Below are 24,879 nucleotides of genomic sequence, written 5' to 3' on the forward strand. Positions count from 1 at the left end.
TGCTTTTATTTTCATGTGGATATACTATTAAGTTATATAGTTTAAAAGGGTCAATACATATAAATTATTAAGCCAAATAATTTTATAATGAATTGAATACTGATTCTATTAAAATATATGACTTAGTAATATATCTGTATAAAAAAATTAAGAACACCTGCATTTAAGAATTTTGATATATATATATATATATATACATACACGCACAAACACAAATAGAAATCAATTAAGCCAAAGTGCGTGTGCATGTGCGCGTGTGGGCTTAGCAGATTTTAACCGTTTTGAAGAAATGTGACCTGGCGTGAAAGCAGTAATGAAAAAGCTTGGCTCTTGATATGGAATTTGTTTCGAGCGGTGCTGCTACCCCACCTTCGAAACCCACGTGAAATCATTTTCGTTTGTTAAAACACCTCATTTAATGATTGTTGGCATTGGCTGCATTTTCCAGATCAATATCTTGACTGAAACAGCCGTCAAGACAGCTTTCCTTCGTTACGAATTTCAAGAGGTGCGTAAACCCTATGTCAGTTAAAATTCTTTGCCTATTTGGCACGACGAAGAGTCAGCAAAAAGAGGGTCCACTGCCAAGCTAACCGAAGTTTAGTTATAACTAACTTGAAAAATCTGGAAATCTAGTTTTTATAAAATTGGTAAGAAATTTTTGGGAGGCTTATGCTAGTTTCTGGGAAATTTTGTACGGTTGATACCTCTGTACGTTTCTTTATCATAAAAGCTAAAAGGGACAAGCTGTGTTTTAGCCGCGGATGTAGATGCTTTATGTACTGAAAAACCACATAAATTATTTAGAGGTATAAAAGAAACTATTTGTGGGTTATTGTGTGTTACGATTAATTTTTAGTTCAAAAAACAACATATTAGTATCGGAGCCTGGGGCTCAAGACTGTCCAATATGTCAGGGTCTGAGTTTCATTTTGACAAGTTTAACGGAAATAAATGACTTTCACCAGTGAACGCAAGATTCGAACCATTTTAGTGCAGCAAGGCCGTGAATAAGTCTTGGAGCCTGCATCCAGTTTAGGCAAGAAAGTGGGTGCATCCAGCAGGTCCAGACTTCAAACTAATGAAGTTTGGAGGTCTTTTCCTAAGAATCAAAAGGGCTTTATGTCATTTTACCTAAACATTAGGGTCCAACTACCAAATACCAATAGTCCTTTTGCACTTCATTTATCTATAGATCCAACAATTTCATCTAATCGTCGAAGTATCCTTTCGCAGGCAGACACCACAGACCAAACTAAAGATACCAACCTTGGAACAAACCAAAATCTATTTTACTATTTATTGCAGTTTGTGGTCAATTTATACATTGTTAAAATGCATATTTGGGTTGATTAAATCAAAGAAAAATAATAGAATTAAAGCATTTGAAACACATTCAATTTAAAAAGGTACAAAACAAAGAGAAAAGAGCTCCGTACAGGACATCGACTTTCGATATTCCATCGACAAATTGACAGGAAGCAGTTGTCTACGAAATACAACAAAGGCATGTGCTACTCGGCCTCGTCTTATGAGAGAATCTATGAGCTTGATAAAACCTTTGTTAAGGTGCTCTGTAATAAAGCAACTGAATCTATGGCAGACTTGGTGAGCCAGCTGACTCCAACTTTAAGCCGGTGCTCATCGGTCGGTAATCTGATCAAGTATGCTAATTTCCTCGCTACAATTAAGGAAAAATTAGTTGCTAAGAATATAATGCCAAAGAAAAGAAAGAGAATCAAATGTATGAGGACACGGAGAACCTTACCGCTGTGACCAATAGGGCCATCTAACGTTACCCCCTCAACAAAACTTGGTGAGACAGCAGCATCGTTTCTACCAAGAGTCATCATCTCCCCTAAATTTTGAAACCTGGAAATTGATGGGCAAGGGTGCAAGGCCATGATGACAGATGTTTTCAGAACTGATCCAGTTGGCGTAAGTTATGAACAAAATGTGCAGCCATTCAAGATATCAACAATGAAAATATTTCTAACACCATGTTAGGATATTGCTCAAAATAGCCAGCATCCCACTGGGAAAATGACAAGAGGAAGATAAAAGTTCATGAGAAGGTAGTTCAAATCTTTCCAATCTCACATTAAAGTTCCAAAGCATGCAGTTCCATGCTAGTGATGGCTACCAATTCTATCTAGTATAAGTTACGCAATTTCATTAGTTACTACAAAATAAACTCAAGTAGTGCCACTAATTTAAGGAAATTCCTTGACCACCAACCTGAAGGGTAACAATGGCCGATCATTGATTGCTGCCCACAGATTCCAACCAGCAAAGTCAGCCTGTTGAAAGGCAACCTGAGAAGAGCATTTAAGCAAGTCATCAAACTGAGGCAAGTGGAAAGATGTACATAGCAAAATGAGTAGACAACCTCAGTTTCCCTGGTCATCATTAAGGCATTGCAAGTTCATCATGTATGAAATTGAACCAAGAGCATTATACCTGTGCGGTTGCTGGAAGAGGCCTTCCACTTGAATCTCGTAGAGCAGAAGAGTCACCAAGTGCAAATATACGAGGATGGCCCTTAACACAGAGAGTTTCATCTGTTTCTGCTTGTCCTCGAGCATTAAGGGGAAGATCATGGAGTCTGTTATTGGGTGGCTCCACATGAGGAAGAAGAGGTTTGGACCCGACAGTCCACAGTACCAGGTCTGCTTCAAAAATTTGACTTTCTAGCCCCTTTATGGCAGGTTGAAGTTCCAGTATATATTTATCTGAATTTTTGTCTGCTGCAATGTTCGGAATAGCTCCGCTCTCTGGCTGCTTCACTGAAGCTTCAAACTCACCCACTCTCCTAATACAGCGGACAAAATAACCCAAAACAAGTTGAACTTTCCTGGCTGAAAGAACCTGAAATCAGTAGTAAACATAATATAGATTAACAGTAGTGGCTAAAATTTTAAAATATAATTTCCTCAAGTAAAAGGTGAAAGCATCAAACAAGATGTCATGCGCTGTAGGTTCAAACATTTGGACATGATGTTTAAAAGCACCCTAACTTGTCAAACTATTAAATTCATAGGTCACATGCTTCCTGCTATTAAAATGTAACTGTTTTTGTTAGTTGAGAACAGATAAAAATAAACATTTCATACAGTTTTCACTAGAGATGCAGACAACCTTCCGTAAAACCCAAATCCCTCTCTAGCATAATCTTCAGCACTTTCCTTCCAAAACCAAGGAAAAAAGGAGAAAACCTAAATTTTGGTCAAACATGTTAACTAAAAATATAATAAGTTTTATATATATCCCTTCTTTCATTATTTTCTCCCTCTTAAGAAAAGCTTTGGTCCAACATATACCTACAACAAAAATCAAAAGCCAACATAAGCAATTCAAATATAAAGAAAATGCCTATGACTGTTATTCTCTTTGACATTATGCTTTCTCTCATTTTTTAAATGAATACATTTTCGTCAGCCATTGTTAACTAGGTTTGGTTACAAGAAAATCAGTGCACTTCCCCTTCGGGTCTTCGGACTCACCAGAGCAGCTGACATGGTTGGGAACCAAATTTTACTCAGTTTCACTAGGTCAATTTCACCAGAAATCAAACTGTGAAGTTAACATATGAAACTACTATCAACCGAGGTAAATGATGATTATAAAATCATTGTCGAATTTTAAAAACCACAAACCAACTGCATTTGGTAGGACTCTTAGATCTTCAATTCGGCTACTTATAGAGGGTACCTACTATATCTACTATAAATATATTTACTTAAGGAGCATGAATTAATAAAATGACGGGAAAAAGAAATGGAATCACTTGATATAGTCTTAGAAGAATGCATAAAAAGGTTATTGTTAAAACCAACAAGAATACCATGCAATAACTGTCTGTGAGCCAGCATCTAGATTTCTTACCTTTAAGGCAGCTTCCCTATTGCCTGGGGTACCAGTTGGGCAGATGGTAGTTTCTACATTAATAGCTTGAACTATTCCTTTTTCTTCCAGTCTCTCTGATACAGTTGCAGCTAACTCAACTCCAGAGTAACCACAGCCAACAACAGCCACGCGAATCAGAGAGTCCTTACCAAAGTTCCTCCGCTCCAATTCACTTAACTTTCGATCAACTCTCTGCATCAATGATACAAAAATGGAGAGGAAGATAACAATAAATCTGTTGCAGTATTGAGAAACCAGATCTGTCTGCATACAGTATGATAGAAGGGATGTATTTTATCAAGTCAAGCTCTTACACATGCATCTTCCAGAGTAGAGAAAGGGAATGCAAACTCTGCAGCACCTGGTACAACATCAAGTTTAGGTTCAGCTCCCAAAGAAAGAACCAGCCTGGCTGCCCAGGGAAATAAAATAAATTAGTTGGGGATTCTTAATTAACTCAAAGTCCAAAAGCAAGGTAGTTGATATGCTTAGAAGTCTGAAAAAAGGAACCATACATAATAGACATATCCTGCAAAGTCTTATTTAACTTTCCACACCATACTTCTGTAGGCAGAGTCAATAATCTCAGTACAATCTGATGCACCTATTCTCTTACATATTTTATGAGAAAAAAATAAATAATATTATGACAGACATCAGCCAAGGCCTGATAATAAATTTTTGTGATATGTATTTAGTTTTATTATATTATTTTATTTCAACAAGAAACAAGAAAAAGCTATATAAGTAACAACTGAAAGAGGCCTGGTAAACTTCAAACTATACCAGTCATATTCAACGATAAGGCCACTCTCAAGCAGAACAGTCCCTCCACGGGTACATGTCATTGGCCCGTTTACACCCAAATGGTCAGAAGGACATAGCAGTTTTACCCTGTCTTTGAAAAACTGCACACCAGTATTTGCAAGCAAATCTGCAAAACGAGGAGCTATCTCCCACGCATCTACTTCTGCAAGAAAAGCACTTCTTATTATTTTGGCAGCCATGTAAAATATTTCTCATATGATAAAAAATCCAGTTAAATCATCACTAGAACCTAGGAGGAAATATCAATATAACTGTTAGTACATCAGACCTCCAGAGAGAAGCTCATACAACATTGGTTTGAAAACAAAGCGCTCAGACTGATCAACAAGAAGTACCTGGTCCCACACATTCAACAAAAATTTAATGCATTATGAGTATGATTTGAATGATAAAATGGAACTGAATAACTAATCAGACAGCGTCAATGCATGAGAAATCACTGAATTAACATCCAATTCTGTGGGTATCAGAAACGTTTAGAGATTTTCGGTGTCAAAATTGGATCGTTTACTCAATAACATGGCATCTGCTTAAAGCTAATTCTTTAGAATTAGTACACATCCACCAAGATCACTTCTTGATAGTTGGTACATATGGAACTATTCACATAAGGGCATCAGTTTTCAGAAAAACAAAATTGGACACGTATTAATTCATTAATTCATTGTAAGCCATTGACAATGTATAATAAGTAGGCGATTAGATTTCTGTCAAAATCTCAAACCTTCAAATTAATGATCTTCCACAATAAGTTTTTCTTTTGAAAAATAAAACCATTCTTCAACCTCTTCAATTTAATTTCATGAAAATATCATTTTACATTACCAAAAAAAATTAAGAAACACAGCAGGTCCCTACCTAAGGAGCAATCTGATTAAACAGCATAGATGTAAAAACATACTATATTTTGTCTTGGTAAACTCTTAATAACAATATCAATTATATCATGTATTTCAGTTTGCAATAGAGGAATACTAATTGCTGAACAGCACTTGTCTATATGAAACCTGCAGATATTTATTGTTTATGCTTTATTAAATAAAATACTGTTCTTTCAAACTAACAAAGTCCTTGCAACAACCAAAGAAGGAGAATCATTAATGAAACAGAATGTAATTTATGCCTCCAAAGAAGCTGATGTGCATTCGAAAAGACTAATGGAGAAGTTTAAAAAACAAAGCTTTCAACTGCACGGCACATGAAAATAGCTTAAAAGTCTTGATCCTGGGAAGTATGAGGAAATTATGACAATCTCGAGGATGTTAGACAACTGAAGACAGAAGTTATCAAAAGGTTTCTTCACTTCTTTTATGCAATCCACACCAAAGAGAAGAGAGACACATGAAAGGAACCTTTGAATCACTTCTCTGCAGTTAACTTCACCTTGTACCAAGGACCAAACATAGACTTAAATTTGGGAAAAAATTCTGGCCTCCCAAATCATAAAGGTTTAAATTCACCGAAAACAACATTGTTTATCAACCAACCAAATAAGATTCCATGAGTAGTCTTATGCCTGTAACAACCAGACTACATCTATCTTCTTACAATTCATCAATGACAGCATTGCCTATCAAACCTATAATGGATGCAAATTTTTGATGGAAGAAATATACCAAAGCAATAGGAGAGAGAGAAAATAAAATTAACAGCAACCAACAACAATAATAACAACTTACTTGCGGCTTTTTGTCATCTTGCCATACAAGTGATTCTAGTCTTAAAGCAGTATACAAGCCTCCAAAGCCACCACCTAATATACAAATCCTTGGCTTCTGTAATAAAAACTTGTTGCTGTCAGTATATATGGTTCCTAAGAACTAGAATTGCTAATTGATCTCTCTGCAAGAGGAAAAGGTGCCATAAACTCAAGCCATAAGGTGGGGATTATAGGAAAGATAAAATAAAACTAACATTAAACTCAAGTGTCCTATAAAATTTAACAATGCTGTAATTTTGTCTCTACAAAAGGCAAAAGAACCAGAAAAAAGAACCAAAAAAAAAAAAAAAGAGTTATCTTCTTAATACATAAATTAAAAGAAAACAAAAGACTTAATTTTTTTTTACCAACATAAAATAAAATTACATAATTACAAAAGATTTGATAGGCATCTCCCTTTCAAGAGAGATTTGAAAGATTAAGTGTATCTCCATTTCATGGAGAAGTCAGGGGAAATGGTTGTTGGCTTGGAACACTATGGCAGCAGGGGTGATTGATTCATCGGTCGGCGAATAATTTATTTAGGCCAAAGTTCTGCTAGTAACTAAAAAGAATGGTGATCGATAAGGGTGAGGGATAAAACTAGTTTTTGGAAGGAATTCCATGGTCTCTACGAGCTTTGTAATCTAACTTGGCGCGTATTTGTTAGTGGAATATTCAATCTGGTAACATTTGCTTTAGAAAAATCTGTGCATGCAAGGGTCACCTAGAGTGCGCAAGAGTTCAAATTCAATGGTCTAACTAGGGATCCCACCTTAAGGATCCAATTCTGCATGGAAGATATTCACTTGGTCCAATCTGGGAGTAACTCTGCAGGTGTATAAACATGAAACCTTAACTACTGTTACTTCTAAGTCCTAACAAATGCTCCATTGTTTAAGATTCTATTGCTGTAGTGTGGGAATCAAAGCATTCGCTATCTGAACTCATGTCCAGAAGCATCTCGCTAAATTCCAAATCATCAAATGCATCAGTTGTGAAATCATTAACTTAAAAAAAAAAAATTACTAAGCACGAGATTTTGAGAGGAAGCCAAACAAACCTTCTTATCAGGCCACGTGTACGTTTGAGAAGCTGATTCGTCTTCGGATGTCACTACTAAATCGCCATTTCTACCCGATGAGTTCGAAGCAGCAAAACTAATAAATCTATTCTTCCGACAAGTTTTAAATGACAAGTAACTTTTTGATGAAAAAGGAAATAGCTTACTCCACGCACCCGAATTTCCTGATTAAAACGTTTAAAGGACAAAAAAAAAAAAACAAAATTCGATTCGACTTAATTTGAGAAGAATTAAAAATGAAACCTCAATTGGATTTCATTTGAAGCAAGAGAGAGGAAACAAACTTACGTTTTAAAGGTAACAGCGCCGCTGAAGCAGATAAAGCAATGGAGGCCATATAAGATGCTAGTAATGCTGCTTAATACAGGTCTCGAATCCAAGTAATGCTGCTCAATACAGGTCTCGAATCAGATTTAAATTCATAAAGTCTGATGGTTTGTGAATTTTCTGACCCGTCTATGGCTCCATTTTTTCCACGCTGCTTGCCTACAAGCAGAAAAGAAAACAGTATTATCGAGAATGAGCTCGCTTGCCTCGTTAAAATATTTCGGGGCCACGACTTAGTTAACTTACAGCCATCAAATTTCAGGCGTTGGATTTTAAATTCATCCATCCAACGGATGGAAATTACTGTATGCTCAAAAATATCAGTGGGCAATCAACCGAATTGACGATGGTATAGGCACAAATAAAATGGTTAGACATATTATCAGATTATTATCATTTTGGGTTAACTTTATTTTGTCCCCTATTTAGATTTACAAACTTCAATTTACTGATGAAAATTTTAATTTATTGTCAACTACCGTTAAATCCCTATTAGTTTTAATATCCAAAACAATAAAATTATATTTGAACACATACTGTAATAGTCATTAGATCCCTAGTGCATGTTAATTCAACGTCAGCATCTCTCCACATGTCATATCTAACCCTTAATATTTTATTTTATATATTTTAATATGTTAAATCATATATTTTTTTGAACAATACTGATGTTTTTCCTGGGTCAAATCCCGAAAGTTCAACAAAACGACGCCGGTTTTTTTTTTTTTTTTTTTCTTCTCCATAAAACTTTGCCATTTGACTTAGGCAAAAGCAACAATAGAAGCCAGCTGTTTTTCTCTTCCTCTTTATTTCACCACACACTTGAACGACAGAACCCAAATGCAGAATCCTTAAGCTTTATCTTCCTCCAAGGCCATAGGATTTGGCTTAGATAAGGCAAAAACAAAAGCTTGAATAAAGATGACTTTTGGCATTGTCCCTTAAAGATGAGTTTCTACATTAACAGTAGCTGTAAATTTTTTCTAACAGAAGATTGAGTTTCGGCATTTACCCTAAAAGTTGAGTTTCGATTCTACGTGGCTTTGCATAAGCTAAGGTATTGTCTTCTTTGGCAGCATATTATTTTCGAAGCTTGAATTTTGATTGAATTTGGCAAAATCAATTTTTCTTACATACATTAGGGAAAGTAGTTAGCTGTATATTCTTGATCAGTCTCATTTATGTTCTCATGTTTATATGAAACTTTATTTTGGGTTTATTGGCGAATTATATGCTCACGTGTAATTTCTCGGACTAACTATTAATTAGATCTATAGATGCCCTATATCACGCATATAGGCCAAGATTTATTCATTAACTGTTTGTATTTGTCAATTTTATGAGAAAGCCGTTTGTTTGATTCACAAGTGCCATACAAATGACCTTTGGGATTAAAATTTAAAAAGCTATCATTTTTTAGTATTGAGTTAAGATGGAAATAAACACATAATGAATGATGGATAATTTGCAAATTTAGCATATGTAAAGTATCAGCGCCAAATCTTGCGAGGCTGTTTGCAGTTGCTTGTTTCCAAGAGTCTCACACTCTTCGCAGTTGTAATGAGACTGCATTGTACTTCCCTTGGTGGTAGAATTTGCAAAGAATTTGTTGTTTTATTTCGTGAAGCGATATTGCTGCTATTGTTAAATTACGTTAATATAATGGGTAATAAGCTAAGTATTTGTTTATATATTTCATTTTGAATGTAGATTAATAAGCTGAGCATTTGTTTGTATATCCCAACCTTATGCTGCAATGCTTTTACAACAAGCTTGAGCTGTTTCAATTTGAATCTTGAGCTGTTTCATTTTGTTTTTAAATTATTGTTTCTAAATTTAATGAATTTATGATAATTAATTAATAATATATTGAATTATTTTAATTTGCAGTAGTTAATGGACAATTTGGAACAAGTGGAAGGAGGTTGATGAAGTTGAGGAATTGCATGATTTACAGAGGGTTGATTTTGAAGAAAATAATGAGGAATTAGTGGAAAAAGTTGTTAAGCCTAAGGTTGTGATGTCTTTTAATAGTCATGATGAAACGTTTGAATATTACAAAGCTTATGTCATTTCCAATGATGTAAAAATCTTATAGAAAGGGGGGGGGGATGATGGGAGTTTGAGATATGTGACATAAACTTATGGGCGAATCAGCAAGTCAAAAGCCAAATCCACTAATGTTTTGTGGCTTCAACCTAACCAAAAAAATTAGATGCAATGCTAAACTTGGAGGACATTTAGATTTTGTTAGCAGAAAATGGGTAATTGGAAATTTAAACCTTGAACACAACCATGCCGTGAGTCCGAGCAAGAGTAGGTATTACCGATGCAACTGTACCACTAGTCCTTTTGTTAAAAAAACAACTTGAAATAAACGAAAAAGCTGGAATTAAAATGGCTCAAAGTTTTAAGTCGATTGTTATCAAGGCTGGTGGCTTTGAAAATGTCTAATTCTTAGAAAAAGATGCTAGAAATCATATTGACAAGGTGAGGCGATTAAGGCTCGGAGAAGGGGATGTTGTTGTAATTCAAAGATATTTTAAGAAAATGGAAACAAAAAATGATGGGTTTTCTTTAGTCTTGACTTGGATAAGAGGGTCGATTAAAAAATATATTTTGGGCAGATCCAAGGAGTAGGGCAGCCTATAAAGACTTTGGAGATGTTGTTACATTTGACACCACATACCTTACAACATGCCATTTGCTCCTTTTGTAGGAGTTAATCATCATGATCAATCAATTTTGTTAGGATGTGAGTTGATTTTGCATGAGGACACATAGATGTTTACGTGGTTATTTAACACATGGCTATCATGTATATCTGGCTCTCCTCCCCTTGAAATCATTACAGATCAAGACAAAACGATGAAAAATGCAATTAAAATTGTTTTTCCAAATACTGGGCATCGATGATGTTTATGACATATACTAAAGACGGTGCTTGAGGAGTTGAGAATGTATGCAGAATATCAAGACATTAGAGTTTCATTTCACAGACTTTTGTTGAATTCGAGGGAGCTTAGCATGACATGTTAGATAAATATAATATTGGTAATTATCAATAGTTAAATGATTTGTATAAGGAAAGAAATCGTTGGGTTTCATGTTTCATTAAAATTACTTTTTAGGCTAGAATGTCAACCACTCAACGTATTGAGAGTATGAATGCTTTCTTTGATGGGTATGTTAATTCGAAAACAACTTTGAAGCAATTTGTGGAGAAATATGAGAAAGCAATGGAAAATAAAATGGAGAAAGAATGGCAAGCAGATGCTAGGTGTTTTAGCCAACAGATGCCATGTTGTACCAGTATTGCAATGGAGAAGCAAGTTGAAGAAGTGTACACTATTTTCAAGTTTCAAGAATTTCAGCAGGAGCTAATGAATAAGATATATTGTGAGGTTTTCGGTTGTGGGGGATCATAATATAAAGTTATTGAAAACAATGGAAAAAGTAGAAAAAAGACTTTTAAAGTCATTTTTTAAAAAGATGAGGGTGAAATTCGTTATGTGTGTTTAACGTTTTAATATAAGGGTGTTCTTTGCAGACACGCCATTGCAGTGTTGTCACGTAACCTTATATAATTACTTCCTGAAAAGTATATTATACGAAGATGGAGGACATATGTACGGAGATGCTACAGTAAAGTCAAAGTCAGTTATGATGCGAGGAGTTCGAGTATTGAACATCAACGATATAAAGAGGAGTGCATTACTTTTTATGATGTTGCTGAGGTAGCTTCGAAAAATGAAGAAAGCCATAAAAATATTATGGGTTGGATCGAGAGAGTAATGAAGGATGTATCTCTTAATATTCGATGTGACGGTGATGATAAAACCATTGATGGTGGATCAGGAAGTTGTACCGAAATCATACATGATCCAATAGTACCTTGTTATAAAGGTCGTCCACATTGTCAAAGAAAGCAAAAGCAATTTAAAAGGTCAAAATAGAAGTCGAATAATGTTTAGATAAGCACAACTGTAAAGGTAATTATATTATATCAAAGTAATTTAAATTACTTTAATACATTCATTTTAAATTAATTTAATATATATTTTAAATGTGTATTGGTTGCTTTCGTAGGACTCGGAAATACAAGATTTATCTTCTCAAGTGGCTACTACAATCCCAACATAAGAGAGCAATATGACCATAGTAATATTTTTTAATTTGTTATTTCCATTCATTGTCATATGTTTGATAATTTGCGTTTAATTTTTTTTTTAGTTGTACAACAACTAGCAAAGCAAGCACTCCCAGAACATGCATTTTTTTCCTCTTACTATCAGTCTTGGATAAATTACAGCGGATTTCATCACGTAAACTTCTAACAATTACCACAACAAAATTTCAAGGATGCCAATCGGAGGGAGTTTTCAACTAATGAACCAAGCACATGATCGAAGTTCATTAAAATTGGCTTGATGAATCAATCAAGTTAGCTTATGTTTTTATGTATTATTGTAAAGCTAATGTAATTTGGTGCATGCATATTTCAGCATTTTCAAAAGCTCAAGATACTCTTTATAAACCTTAGACAAATCATCATTTTTCATGAACTAAGGTTTTATGGTTTTTAAGTAAATGATTTTATTAAAATGGATGTTTCTAAGATTTGAGGACCAATTCTATTTTTCAAAATTCTGAAAATGGATCTATTTGAAAAATATTTAAATGAATTGGGCCATAGTATAATTTTGAGAAGTATTTTTTTGGGTTAAATTCTAATTTCAGAATACTATGAATCAATTATAGAAAGTTAGCGGCTAACCAGCTATACAACAATTGTGGAATATTGATTCTAGAGAGAGTTAGCAGCACAATTTGAATTTAATTTCTAACTCAGTTAAGTCAAACAACTCAAAAACTATAAGTATTGTGACCACATGAGAATATATATATATTATATGTATGCTCTACAAACACTATAAAGGAAGCTGAGCTACCCTAGTTATTTATTTTTGATTATTTGGGTTATATTTGCCATATGGATTGAAGATACTTCATTGCTCCTGGTATACTTGCTTACTTCTTGATTGAATGAGACAGAAGCTAGTGTTGTTGATTAGTACACCAAAGGTAGTAGAACTCTGCAACTACTAATTCATGGGTATATAAGTAGATTGAGAATTCCTCTCTATAAGGGTAGGCAAAATCGGGTTCGGATCAACCCGATCAGATTTCGAGTTGATCGGGTTGGAGAGAAACTCATCTGAACTCAACCCAAATTTTAGATCGGATTGGATCAGATTTAAAATTCGGGTTGAGTTGGGGTCAATTCGGGTTAAGGATAATTTTGAGTCATTTTTGTTAATTTTGGGGTTGTTTAATAATTATTTAATTATTACAAAATCACTTTTACGTGATTACTTCATTTTAGTCCGTTTCCAGTGATTGCCATAAAAAAAATATAAACTGAAATAAAATTGAAAATTTTGTGAGCTTGGAGGACTTGGTGAATCTTAGTCTTGGTCTCATTGGAACAACCGTGGGTGGCTTCACGCGGATCAAGCGGTGGCCAATGAATCAAGCAGCAATGGGTTTCATCGATGGCTTCACGGGTTTCGTCGGTGACTACTAGTAGAGCAAATCTGATCGAAGTGAAGTGGAGCAACCGTCGATGCAGCAGCAAGCAGATCTTGTCATCAATGCAGCAGATCCAGTTGAAGTGGTGTGCTACCACTGGCCCGCTGTTGTGCTGACCTGCTGTTGTTGCTTGTAGTTGTTTGTGTGAGTTGTGAGAAAGAAGAGAAGGAATAGAGTGAACAATGAAGTGACTTCTAAACTTCATTTTTATAATTTACTTTTGTCTTCTTTTTTCTAAAGTGGAGCTCTGGTGTTTGCTTGGAACATAGAGAGTGTTGGTGTGAGCCATGGTGTTCGTAACTGTTTAGTTTAGCCATTTAGGTTTAGTTTTTTTTTAAAGCAACCTGATCAGGTTTTTGGATTAGATTGGTTTTTACCCGACCCGATCAGGTTTACAAGATTTTATCCAATCTAGTTCTATTCACAACCAGATTCAATCTGAACTCGAAATTGTTCGGGTCGGATCGGGTGTTTTGCCCACCATTCCCTCTCTATATCAATTGAACACAATATAGTATAATCATTGTTTTGCATAATAGTAATGTTTTTGTGGAAGAAATTCTATGAAGATTTGCATAGCTGAGATATTTTAGGACAACTGAGCTACACCTAAGAGGTATGGATAGCATAGCTCAAGGAAATTCACTCCCTCTCTCAGGTTGTTTAACTAAAATTTCAATGGTCGTTGGTAATTACTTGATGATAGAACCACAAATTTTATACAAACTAATATGACATTAATGAACTAGTTAGATAAAAATAATAGATGATCCATATAATTTGCTTTAACCAGTGTAATTATAAATTGAGCAGCTCCACATATTCTAAGTTTTTTATTCCAAAAACTACCCTAAATCATGTGGCGTTATCAATTAGTTGATGATATATAATACAATTAATTTTCTTGGATCTTTTAAAAAATTAGCAATCTCTTAGTTAATGACACATCATTTGAGATTAAATGCATGAAAAATTAGTGATGCTATCATTACTCTTATAAATGTGTACAAAATTTGTGGTCTATCACTATTCTTTTTAAGGTCATTCTATGATGCCGTAATTAAAATTACAGTATCAATGCCGTAAGGGACGTAAACTATTAGATTTGAATGAAAATCACCACCATTAATTATAAATAAATAGGCGACCTGTTACCTAAGTAGCAGGTAATTACTATTTTTTATTAAAGTTGTAAGTTACATTTACTAGTCTTATGTGTAATTTATAAGATTAATGTGTTATTTGCCACTTAATGTTGATTTACAAGTTTTATGCGATATTTTACAAGTTTTTATTTTATTTATAATTATGAAGATCAATTTACAACTCCAACATTTAGGGGTGGGCAAATTCGGTTTGGATCGGTTTGAGACATATTATCAAACCGATCCAAACTTATCGGTTTGAAATATTTCCAAACCGATATGGACATAAATTTTCTGTAAACCGAACCGATCCAAACCGATTGGATTGGTTTGGATCGGTTTGGATCTTCGGTTTGAGCTTATTAGCAAAATGTCCACTTCTTTTGTATTGTTGCATTTAAATTATTTGTTATTTTTTGTGTCTGTCATCCAAATTGATATTGTTTTTATATTTGTTCACAACAAAATACATTCTAATAAAGAAATTCTCCCCATGTTCAATCAAAACGAACTCACAAAATTCGTTGACAACAGAATACATTCTAATAAAGAAGTTCTCCCCATGTTCAATCAAAACAAACTCACAAAATTAAAATAAACTTGAACAACATTTGACAGTCAAAATATTGTGCATCTTGTCGTCAAAACTTATGGCCCAATTGCTTTTCATTTGTCAAAATCTGCATAAAATGACAAATATAATTAGTTAGAAAAATAATCAAATAAATTATGATCAATTATACCAAAATCCATTTTAGCTTTGACTAAAATTAAATAAAACCGTAGCAAGAAAAATAAAACCAAAACATACCTCAGGGCTCAGGTTCCGATTTGTGAAATTATTGCAATGAGACTTGAGAATGAACGATTGAGATTGAGAGAGTTGGGAACGACAGGAGGTGAGAGCTTCTCTAATTAATAAAGATGAAAAAATTAGTTATGTAATTAATTAATCAAATAAATTATCATTAATTATTCCAAAATCCATTTTAACTTTTGACTAAAATGAAATAAAATCTTAGCAAGAAAAATAAAATCAAAACATACCTCAGGAGACTTGAGAATGAGCGATTGAGATTGAGAGAGTTGAGAATGATAGGAATTAGGAAGCACTGGAGGTGGAGGCGGAGGCAGTTGTGAGTGTTGGAAAATTAGGTTTGTGTTTTTGTTCTTATAGTAAGAGGTATGCTATTGTGTATGAAAGTGTACATTTCCTTTGTTATTAATTCAATACTAAATTGACACATCATATATCTTAAAATTTTTTAAATTTTGGATTAGATCGGTTTGAATTGGTTTGGAATCCTTCCAAACCAAAATCCAAACCAAGTGATGTCGGTTTGCAATCCAATAAACTGAAACCAGTGTTTTTACTGATGAAACCGATCCAAATTGATCCAAATAGTCGGTTTGGATCGGTTCGGTTAAAATATGCCCACCCCTACCAACATTAATTTACCATCTTTTCCATCAATTTACTAGTTTTATGTGTGGCTTACACATTTTTTGTCTAATTTTAAACTTAATGTCAATTTACAAGTTTTATGTCATTTTTATAAGTATTTGTTTGGTTTACAATTTTTTTCTGTAATTTACAACTCCAACATTAATTTACTTAATTTTTCATCAATTTACTAATCTTATATATGGTTTACACATTTTTTTGTTTTATTTTAGACTTAATATCAATTTACAAGTTTTATGTCATTTTTCTAAGTTTTTGTTTTCTTTACAATTTCTTCTTGTAATTTATAACTCCAACATTAATTTACTCTCTTTTCCATCAATTTACTAGTTTTATGTTTGATTTACGTATTTTTTGTTTTATTTCACACTTATGTCAATTTACAAGTTCTATGTCATTTTTTTAAGTTTTTGTTTTCTATACAATTTTCTTGTTCCAATTTGCTACTCCAACATTAATTTACGCATTTTTCTTCAACTTACTACTCTTATGTGTAAGTTACAATTTTTTTTGTTTCGTTTCATATTTAATGTCAATTTACAAGTTTCATGTCATTTTTCTAAGTTTTTTTTTTGTTTACAATTTTCTTGTTCCAATTTTCGACTCCAACATTAATTTAACCATTTTCCCTTCAATTTACTAATCCTGTGTGTGGTTTATAAAATTTTTTTTCCTTTCACACATAATGTTAATTTACAAGTTTCATGTCATTTTTCTAAATTTTTGTTTTGTTTATAATTTTCTTGTTCCAATTTACAACTTCAACATTAATTTACCATTTTCCATCAATTTACTAGTCCTATGTGTAGTCTACAAATTTTATATTTCATTTCACATTTAATGTTAATCTACAAGTTTCATGTCATTTTACTAATTTTTTTTTTACAATTTTCTTGTTCCAATTTACAGCTTCAACATTAATTTATCTCTTTTTTCCATCAATTTACAAGTCCTATGTGTAGTCTACAAATTTTTTATTTCATTTCATATTTATTGTCAATCGACAAGTTTCATGTCATTTTTCTAAGTTTTTGTTTTCTTTAAAATTTACTTGTTCCAATTTACAATTCCAACATTAGTTTACCCAGTTTTCGTTCAATTTACTAGTCTTGTGTATGATTTATAAATTTTTTGTTTCTTTTCACACTTAATGTTAATTTACAAGTTACATGTCATTTTTCTAAATTTTTGTTTTGTTTACAATTTTCTTGTTGTAATTTACAACTCCAACAATAATTTACAATTTTTCCATCAATTTACTAGTCCTATGTTTGGTCTGTAAATTTTTTATTTTATTTCACATTTAATGTCAATTTACAAGTTTTATATTATTTTTCTAAATTTTTGTTTTGTTTACAATTTTCTTGTTCTAATTTACAACTCCAGCATTAATTTACCATTTTCCCATCAATTTACTAGTCTTATGTTTGGTTTGTAAATTTTTTTATTTTATTTCACATTTAATGTCAATTTACAAGTTTTATATTATTTTTCTAAGTTTGTATTTTGTTTACAGTATCTTGTTTCCATTTACAATTCTAACATTAATTTATCAATTTTTCCATCAATTTACAAGTCCTATGTTTGGTCTGCAAATTTTTTGTTTTATTTCACATTTAGTGTCAATTTACAAGTTTTATGTCATTTTTCTAATTTTTTTGTTTACAATATCTTTTTTTCAATTTACAACTTTAACATTAATTTACCCCTTTTTCAATACATTTATTAGTCTTATATGTCGTTTGTAATTTTTTTTATTTTATTTCACACTTAATTTCAATTTTCAAGTTTTATGTTATTTTTCTAGGTTCTTGTTTTCTTTACAATTCCAATGACCAATCTACCACTCCAACATTAATTTAACCATTTTTCCTTCCATCTATAAGTTATATATGTGATTTAGAAAATCTTTGTCTTGTTTCACATTTAATTGAAATTTAGATTCATTAGTTTAGTGGGTTGACTTAACTTAAATCCAATGTGAAATTGGTTAAAGAGTTCATTGACATCCTTTTGAAAGTCTTTGATAACCTTTTTGTGTTATTACTTTTCTAGATAGTATGATATGGAGGTGGACATGAGTTGGGTTGGATAGGGTTCGTGAAAATCCAACCTAGTCTATTATTAAATGGGTTGAGATAAAATCCACCAAGCCTAATTAAATAAACTTGTTTAACCTAATTCAACTCAAACCTTAAATCATCAGGTTTGATTAATTGGGTTGAAGGTCAGATTAAAATTTTAAACTTGAAAAAAAAAACAATATGAAGCTTGAAACAAAACTTATTAAAATCAAATATAAATCTATTAGAACATGAAAATTCCATTCACTATCTAGTGTGAAAGCTCAAAAAATTCGGGTCAAGTCAATCGAGACAAAATTTTGACTGGGTCTTTTTGCCATGTATACATGTTTATATCTTAATTTTTATTTTTATTTACCAAAAGTAGGTATGGTTCATTCATATTTCATTTTTTGGAATTTGGATATTTAGCAGAAATAATTAAATATATGATAGATTAGGGAAAAAAATTATATCATACAAAATCTTGTATAAATTTATTTTCTACAAATTGATGTAATATAATTTATTTGGTTGGATCAAATAGCTATTGGCCCACATTACTTGTTTTTATTATTTTGTAATTTCATTCAACCAATAAACTTAGATTACATTAGTTTGTATAAAATAAATTTATACAATAGTTTATTATCACTCATCAAACAATGTCAGATGAAACAAAGAATGAATTAAATAAAAGTAATGAATTAAATACAAAGTATCATTAAATTGAAAAGAGTGCAATATGTTGAAAAATGTCTCATCATTAAAGATAAAAATATTATAATATTATTTTCAAAACCAATAATGATAGAGGCAAAAACAGTTTTGTACAAACTAACCTAGAGAAACTGATGTGGCATAGAGGTATTTGTTGAAGAGTGATAATTATTATTTTTATTATTTGTGCTTATGTGGGTTCATGATGGTCTATATATATTTTAGGTGTATATATGCGTGTGTGTATATATATTTTCTAATAATAAAATCGTAAATCTATCAATTTTTTCTCACCTTCTTTAATTAATTTTAAAAAATTATGTTAAAAAATGATGACATCATTAACAACTAAAAAAATTCATGACAAAAAAAATTACTAAAACAACATCGTGATTATCTTTTTTCTTTTTTTTAAATAAAATTATTTTCCTTAAGTTTCAATATCACCTTAGACTAATGAAAAAGAAAAAAACAATTCACCGTCTTTGACCTTCAATTCCCAAATTTGAGTTTTACCCTCAATTCTCCTAAATGCAATGCCAAGATCCACCAGATCCGAACCCGAATCTACTGGCACGAGGCCTATACTCGATCGCAATCTAGATCATTGGGCGAATAGAGGTGACATCCTAATTGTTTGCGGCTGATTTTGGGTCAATGAATAAAAAACCACAAAACCAACCCAAGAACAATAAATATATATTTTTGTTGGGGAGCGGGGTACCTCGCTTGTTCGGCACGTGCGGGCTGTTTAGGGTTTTTTTTGGAGTAAAGGAGGATTGAAATGGAGGCGGATATGGAGGGGGTTTGACTTCGGGTGCGGAGGGCTAGTGAAACTCGTCTTAAACCTGCGAAACAACCAAAAAAGAGGTCAGAGGTGGAGCCGGGGGTGGCCGGCAACCACACTCCAACGCTCAAGTCAGATTTGGGTTATCTCAGGTTAGAGAGCTTGCAAGCTCTCGGTAATAGAGGTTTTGAGGTTGAAGAAACCCTAGTTTTTGTGGTGTGTGTGTTAACTTACTTGATAAAAATTAAACCTGAGTATTTATATGGTGTACCCTAGGTCACCGTGCCGCCTGACGTTATTTTAGTGGCGTTCCCTGCTGTCATGTCAGGAATATTCTTATTTTCATGTGTATGGTGGCTTAGGCATTTCAAAAATATACGTGGAGAGCAAGTTTGTGGCGTATTCACGTGCTAGGCTTAGTGGAGTGGTCCCACGTATCTCTACAATTCTGTTGTAATTTTGCAAGCGTAGCAGGAAAAGCTGGTGGTCCCAACTGTCATAATATCAAACTTTTGGAGAATTTGCTGGCGTTACAGATGGCTGTCTCCTCTTTTGTAGCACAAGATTTGCTCACGTATTCAACCGATCTTTTTGAGATTCGGGGCCTGCATATCCCTTCACATTTTTAAGAAGGCTTTTTGTATCCTTACATGGTGTACCCGAGATACCCCCAAAGTACTTAGGGTAGCCGGGGTACCTAGGGTACCTTGGGCAAGGTATCCCAGATAAGCCAATTTCTTAAATATTGACACATGGTGCTTCATCATTGGCCCCATATTTCCTTCCGGAACAACATCCCCCTAGTTTCTTTGTGGCGAATGTAATTGAGGCACAAGAAACACTTGGAGGAACTGTGTGTGATAGGTGGCAATATTTACTTTTTTTTTTTTTACAAACATTGAATTGATGTATGTTTTCACGTCTCTCCAGCTTTTCTTGGGGAAATGGTAACCGCCTGACACATGATTTGAATTTGAAAAAACCCTTTTGCAAAATTATTTAACCTCTCACTTCATGAAGTACGATTTGTCAGGTTTAATTAAACATTTTCCACTCCTTTTATGTTATCACTTTATTTTAAAAATCCCAAAAAAAATCTCCCATCAAGTTTAATTTCTTCCAGTGGCTTCTTGCTTGCTCTGGCTTTTGAATTTCAAAACCAGTCAAATCTTTTCAACCGCAGGCTTCACATTGTTTTCTTCATTTTTTTTCTTTTTTGACAAACCATCTTTTACGCGTTTTCATTTCCACTTTATTTTACTCTCTTTCATTTTGCAATCCCAAAAAACTTTTTCTCTTCCTCTGCATTCTCTAACGCCTCCTCAACTCCTTTTTTTTCTTTTTTATTTTGCCTTTTGCTTCTTGTTCCTTCGGTTTTATTTCTCATTACTTTTTGGCTTCTTGTCTTTTTCTTGAACTTGTTTTCTCCTGGGCTTCATTAACATTTCACATCCAGGTAAACAATTTTCCTTTACTTCTCTTTTTCCTTTCTTCTTCTTAGCCCACCACCATTCTTTCTTTCTCTTTTTGCTTTTCTCTATTGTTTCGGTTAACTCTCTTTTTTTTTTCTTTTTTCTTTCTCTTTTTCTTTCCCTCTCTGTTGCACTTCTTTTTGCGCATTTCTGGCGGGCTCTCAGCGGTTACAGCGACGATCTCCGGTGCCCGATCTGTCCGGCGCGCAGCCGCGGCTCGCGGCTTCCAACGAGGTCTCCTTTCGGTGGGTTGGCGCGGTGCTTCTCTCCCCCACATTCACTTATTTTTCTTCTTCGCTCTTTTCTTCCTCTACTACGTTTTCTTTGGCTTTTATTTTTTTATCATCCTGACTTCCTCTTTTTTTTTTTAATCATCTAAGCTCTTTTTTTTTTATATCATCCTGACTTCTCCCTTTTTTTTTTATCATCCAAGCTCCTCCTCTTTTTTCTTTTAAATAATCCTGACAGCTTCTTTTTTTTTTTTTTTAGAAAGACTCCCTTTCTTTTTTTTTTCCATGCTTACTTTTTTTTTTAATCCAGGCTCACACTTTTTTTTTTAATCTCTAATGGATTTCATTGTGCCCATGACAGCCTCTGCACAACTTCATCTTTCAAGCTTGTCTTGGCGATCCGTGACTTGTCTTGGCGATTTACAGTTTATCCATCTCCAAACTTGCTTTTTCCGGCGACTAAAATTTGATGCTTTCGGTGAAATCTAGGTATGAATTTTTATACCTATTTTGGTTTCTTTATTGTGGCAAATACTGTTATGGTTTTGTTTCTAGTTTTCATGCAAAGTGTTGGTATTTTTCTTTTTTGTTTATGCTTTTATTGGTGGATGTTGGTGTTTGGCTTGTGATGGATGAGGTCTGAAGTTCTGGGGGCATGTTTTAATGTGGAGGCTTTCTTTTTAAACTTGTGTCTTGTGTTTTTAGGGGAACAAGATAGGGAGAAAAACTATTGGGAAAAAGGGTCGTAACATGGTCAAGGAGTCGGGGGAGACGATTGAGGAGGCTCCTCTTTTTGATTCAGCACCTTATATATCCCTTAGTGACGACAATGAGTACCTTTTAGCTAGTCTCAAGATATCTCGAACCAACCCTAGCAGAAGATCAAAAATTAAAGGCAAACAACCAACCAAGCCAGCCCATAGAAAAACCCGTGCAAAGAATTCTAGACCTAAATCTCCTATTCCTGTTAGTATTCCTGAACCTCCCCTGATCTCCCCCTCTATCTCTGTAGCTCGTAGGCTCTATGCACTAGGTGGTAGGCCAGCTACTCTGAGAGATTTAGAAAGAGTTAGAGCCAAATACAACATACCTCATTCTGTCCACTTTAGGGTACCTCGCAAAGGCGAGCGCCCTGAGCACCCTCATTCTGATGGTGTTGCCCTTCATATTGACTTTTTTTACTTAGATCTCCGTTTACCTCTTCAGTCATTTTTTAGAAAAATGTTCATTGAGATGAAAATTGATCCTGGACAGTTATCCTTACCCAGTTGGAGATTGCTCACGGGTCTGGAGGTTCTATGGCTAGATATATTTGGGGATGATATTTCTTATGGAGATCTGAGGGGGCTTTATCAATTGAAGAAGCTTGCTGGTTTATCCGTAGCTTATTTTGCTACTTGGGGGGTTCATGGTAATTTGGTGAGACCGGATCCCTCGCTGAAAAAGGGCTACAAATATGGGTGGTTTGTGGCTGAGGGCGAGTGGGGGAGGAGTATTCTAGTGGGGAATGAAGTGTTGCAAGTTCGAAACTTCTTCAATGAAGATAGTATGTGTTTCTTTCCTCCTCTCTCATTTTTTATGTATATATATATTTCTTGCATGAATTTTCTTCTTATTCGTTGTTTCTTGGGATTTTTACAGACATCACTTGGTCCAAGGGAACATGCCCAATTCATGAAGTGGGGAGTAAAGTGAGTGGTGTTATAGAGAAGTTCCAATTTTTGCAGAGTGAGGGTGATGTTCTCAGCACTACTCAGCTGGCGAGAGCTGGTTTGATTTAGGAGAGTCTTCCATCTTCTTCGGGGAGCGATTCACGTATGACTATGTGGTGTTGCTGGGGTACCCTGCCTTCATTGGTTCACTGGGGGTGCCCCCACTATTTGAACAAACTTTTCTTTTTTTTTTGTTTTGGTGATCATCTCTTATTTTTTCTTAATTTGCCTTTTTGCCAGTGACGACTCTGATGCTTATTTTTCTAATTCATCTCTTTCTGACCATTTTTTTTGTTTGCTTGATATTGGATAGGTATGGACCCTTTTGCCGAAGATTTCGACGCCTTATTCAGTTGCATGAGTGGCAGTTCCTCTAGTACCCTGGGTACCTCTGCAAAGGGTGATCGACCTCCCATCGTTCTAGACACCAAGGGTAAATTGCCCGTCTCCTTTCTTGGGGGTTCCCGGGGTACCTCGGCTACCCACAAGAGGAAGTTTGGCCCCCTTTTCATGGTTATAGGAGATCTTATAGAGGGTGAGCTGGACCCGGTGGCAAACAAACAGATATGTCACCTGGCCGATTGCTTTCTCCATTCCTCCGAGTGCATTTCTCCAGACATGGCCATAGAGGCAGATAGATTTGACTTAAATGAGCACTATAGCCGAGCGCTCAAGGTTTGTCATGGTGAGAGTGCCTCATTCTCTTTTTTTTTGTGTGTGTGTCACTCATTCTCTTCTTTATTATTATATTTTTTTTGTAGGCAGCCTTCTACCTTAGCCACGGTTTTCATGACTTTAGTGGCGTCTCGGCTGCACAGACCGAGGTAGAGAGGCTGCGATGTGAGGTTAGACTCGGCCAGTCTCGGGAAGAGAAGCTTGGAGAAGAGGTCAGGGCTTTACAGAGGCGCTTGGACGACCACGCCCGGGAGAATAGCCGAATGTCCAAGAAGTTAGAAGAGGTGGAGTCTAAGCACGGTGAGCTACTATCTCGCCAATAGGAGATGATGTACACAACTTTTACTTTTATCATGACTGAGGTCTGGAGCATTAACCCAAAGTTGGTGGTACCCTGAGTGGAGAAGTGAGTGGACAAGTCAGCTATCCTGAAGGCGATCGAGGACAAGAGGGTAATCTAAGCTCCACCATCTGTTAGCCCACAGCGGTCTTCTGGGGTACCTCTGACGGATCTCCCCTCTGTTAGCACTGTTCATAAAGGTAGCAGCTCTTTGACCGCGAGTGTTCCTGTTGATGCCCCCGTTGAGGGGAGCGGTGGAAAGGATGTTCCCCCTTCCGCGTGATCCTACTTGTTATTTAGAGTTCATCCCTAGAAGTTTTAGTAGCCTTTTTTCTTTGCTTCTGTACCTTTTGTAGTATGGTATCCCCCCTTTGATGTGTTGGGATAGTTGTCTCTTGGAAGGTTGCCTTGGCAATCTTGCTATTTTTTCACATTAAACTTCCGTAATAGACTTGATTTGGCATGCCATTGAATTCCTCGCTTATGATTACTTTGTGCAGACTTGTGGGGGTTCCTCGGGTACCTCAGGTACCCCCTTGATGTGTTTTTGGCGCTTGCATGGTGATTTCCGTAGATATGCTCGCTGCTCGTCTTAATAAAGATTATGGCGTATCTCAAATAATTTAATAATCTATGCATAATCATAATATAAAATAAAATTCATAATTGGCGCAACTAAAATGTAAATAAAGGTTATGGCGTATCTCGAATAGATTTGTGGAGTTTCCTTGGGTACCCCAGTTACCCTCTTTTTGTTTTTTTGTTCGGGGACCTTTTTGGCCCCCTTTCTTGCAGAAATGGTCAAAAACATGCTAGTTTTTCCATCTGCTTCTA

At 34.6% G+C, this 24,879-nt stretch overlaps 2 protein-coding genes across 17 annotated transcripts in view; one reads left to right on the forward strand and one right to left on the reverse strand.

Annotated features, from left to right (window-relative positions):
- Positions 1-1,270: 1,270 nt before the first annotated feature.
- Positions 1,271-24,879, reverse strand: part of LOC102618551 (alternative NAD(P)H-ubiquinone oxidoreductase C1, chloroplastic/mitochondrial) — a 50,022-nt gene continuing 26,413 nt past the window's right edge. Inside the window, exons 1-12 of one of the 3 annotated variants that reach the window (XM_052444619.1) lie at positions 7,917-8,047; positions 7,806-7,884; positions 7,497-7,681; positions 6,414-6,509; positions 5,003-5,069; positions 4,693-4,876; positions 4,221-4,314; positions 3,886-4,098; positions 2,461-2,868; positions 2,239-2,315; positions 1,769-1,872; positions 1,271-1,681 (exon numbers count right to left, since the gene is read on the reverse strand). In XM_052444619.1, the coding sequence (XP_052300579.1) occupies positions 1,542-1,681; positions 1,769-1,872; positions 2,239-2,315; positions 2,461-2,868; positions 3,886-4,098; positions 4,221-4,314; positions 4,693-4,876; positions 5,003-5,069; positions 6,414-6,509; positions 7,497-7,681; positions 7,806-7,854 (1,617 nt within the window). In that variant the 5' untranslated portion in view covers positions 7,855-7,884; positions 7,917-8,047 and the 3' untranslated portion in view covers positions 1,271-1,541. Of the gene's footprint in view, positions 1,682-1,768; positions 1,873-2,238; positions 2,316-2,460; positions 2,869-3,885; positions 4,099-4,220; positions 4,315-4,692; positions 4,877-5,002; positions 5,070-6,413; positions 6,510-7,496; positions 7,682-7,805; positions 8,048-24,879 lie in introns of those variants that run through there. The other 2 variants (XM_006464876.4, XM_052444620.1) reach the window with 2 other exon arrangements.
- Positions 20,723-24,516, forward strand: LOC127903775 (uncharacterized). 14 transcript variants are annotated; one of them, XR_008056545.1, is made up of 6 exons: positions 20,723-21,072; positions 21,254-21,346; positions 21,680-21,807; positions 22,024-22,864; positions 22,960-23,715; positions 23,792-24,516. XR_008056545.1 is itself a non-coding variant. In XM_052444622.1 (6 exons), the coding sequence occupies exons 4-6, from the start codon at positions 23,136-23,138 to the stop codon at positions 24,026-24,028; spliced, it is 699 nt and encodes a 232-aa protein (XP_052300582.1). In that variant the 5' UTR covers positions 20,829-21,072; positions 21,680-21,807; positions 22,024-22,864; positions 22,960-23,135; the 3' UTR covers positions 24,029-24,516. The 14 variants fall into 14 exon arrangements, 6 of the variants coding, with proteins under 6 accessions (XP_052300581.1, XP_052300582.1, XP_052300584.1 ...); XR_008056542.1 differs by having other exon boundaries at positions 21,254-21,333; XR_008056543.1 differs by lacking the exon at positions 21,254-21,346 and having other exon boundaries at positions 20,724-21,072; positions 22,960-23,229; positions 23,344-23,715.

Source organism: Citrus sinensis, chromosome 7 (genome assembly GCF_022201045.2).
Source record: "Citrus sinensis cultivar Valencia sweet orange chromosome 7, DVS_A1.0, whole genome shotgun sequence".
Lineage (NCBI taxonomy): Eukaryota > Viridiplantae > Streptophyta > Magnoliopsida > Sapindales > Rutaceae > Citrus > Citrus sinensis.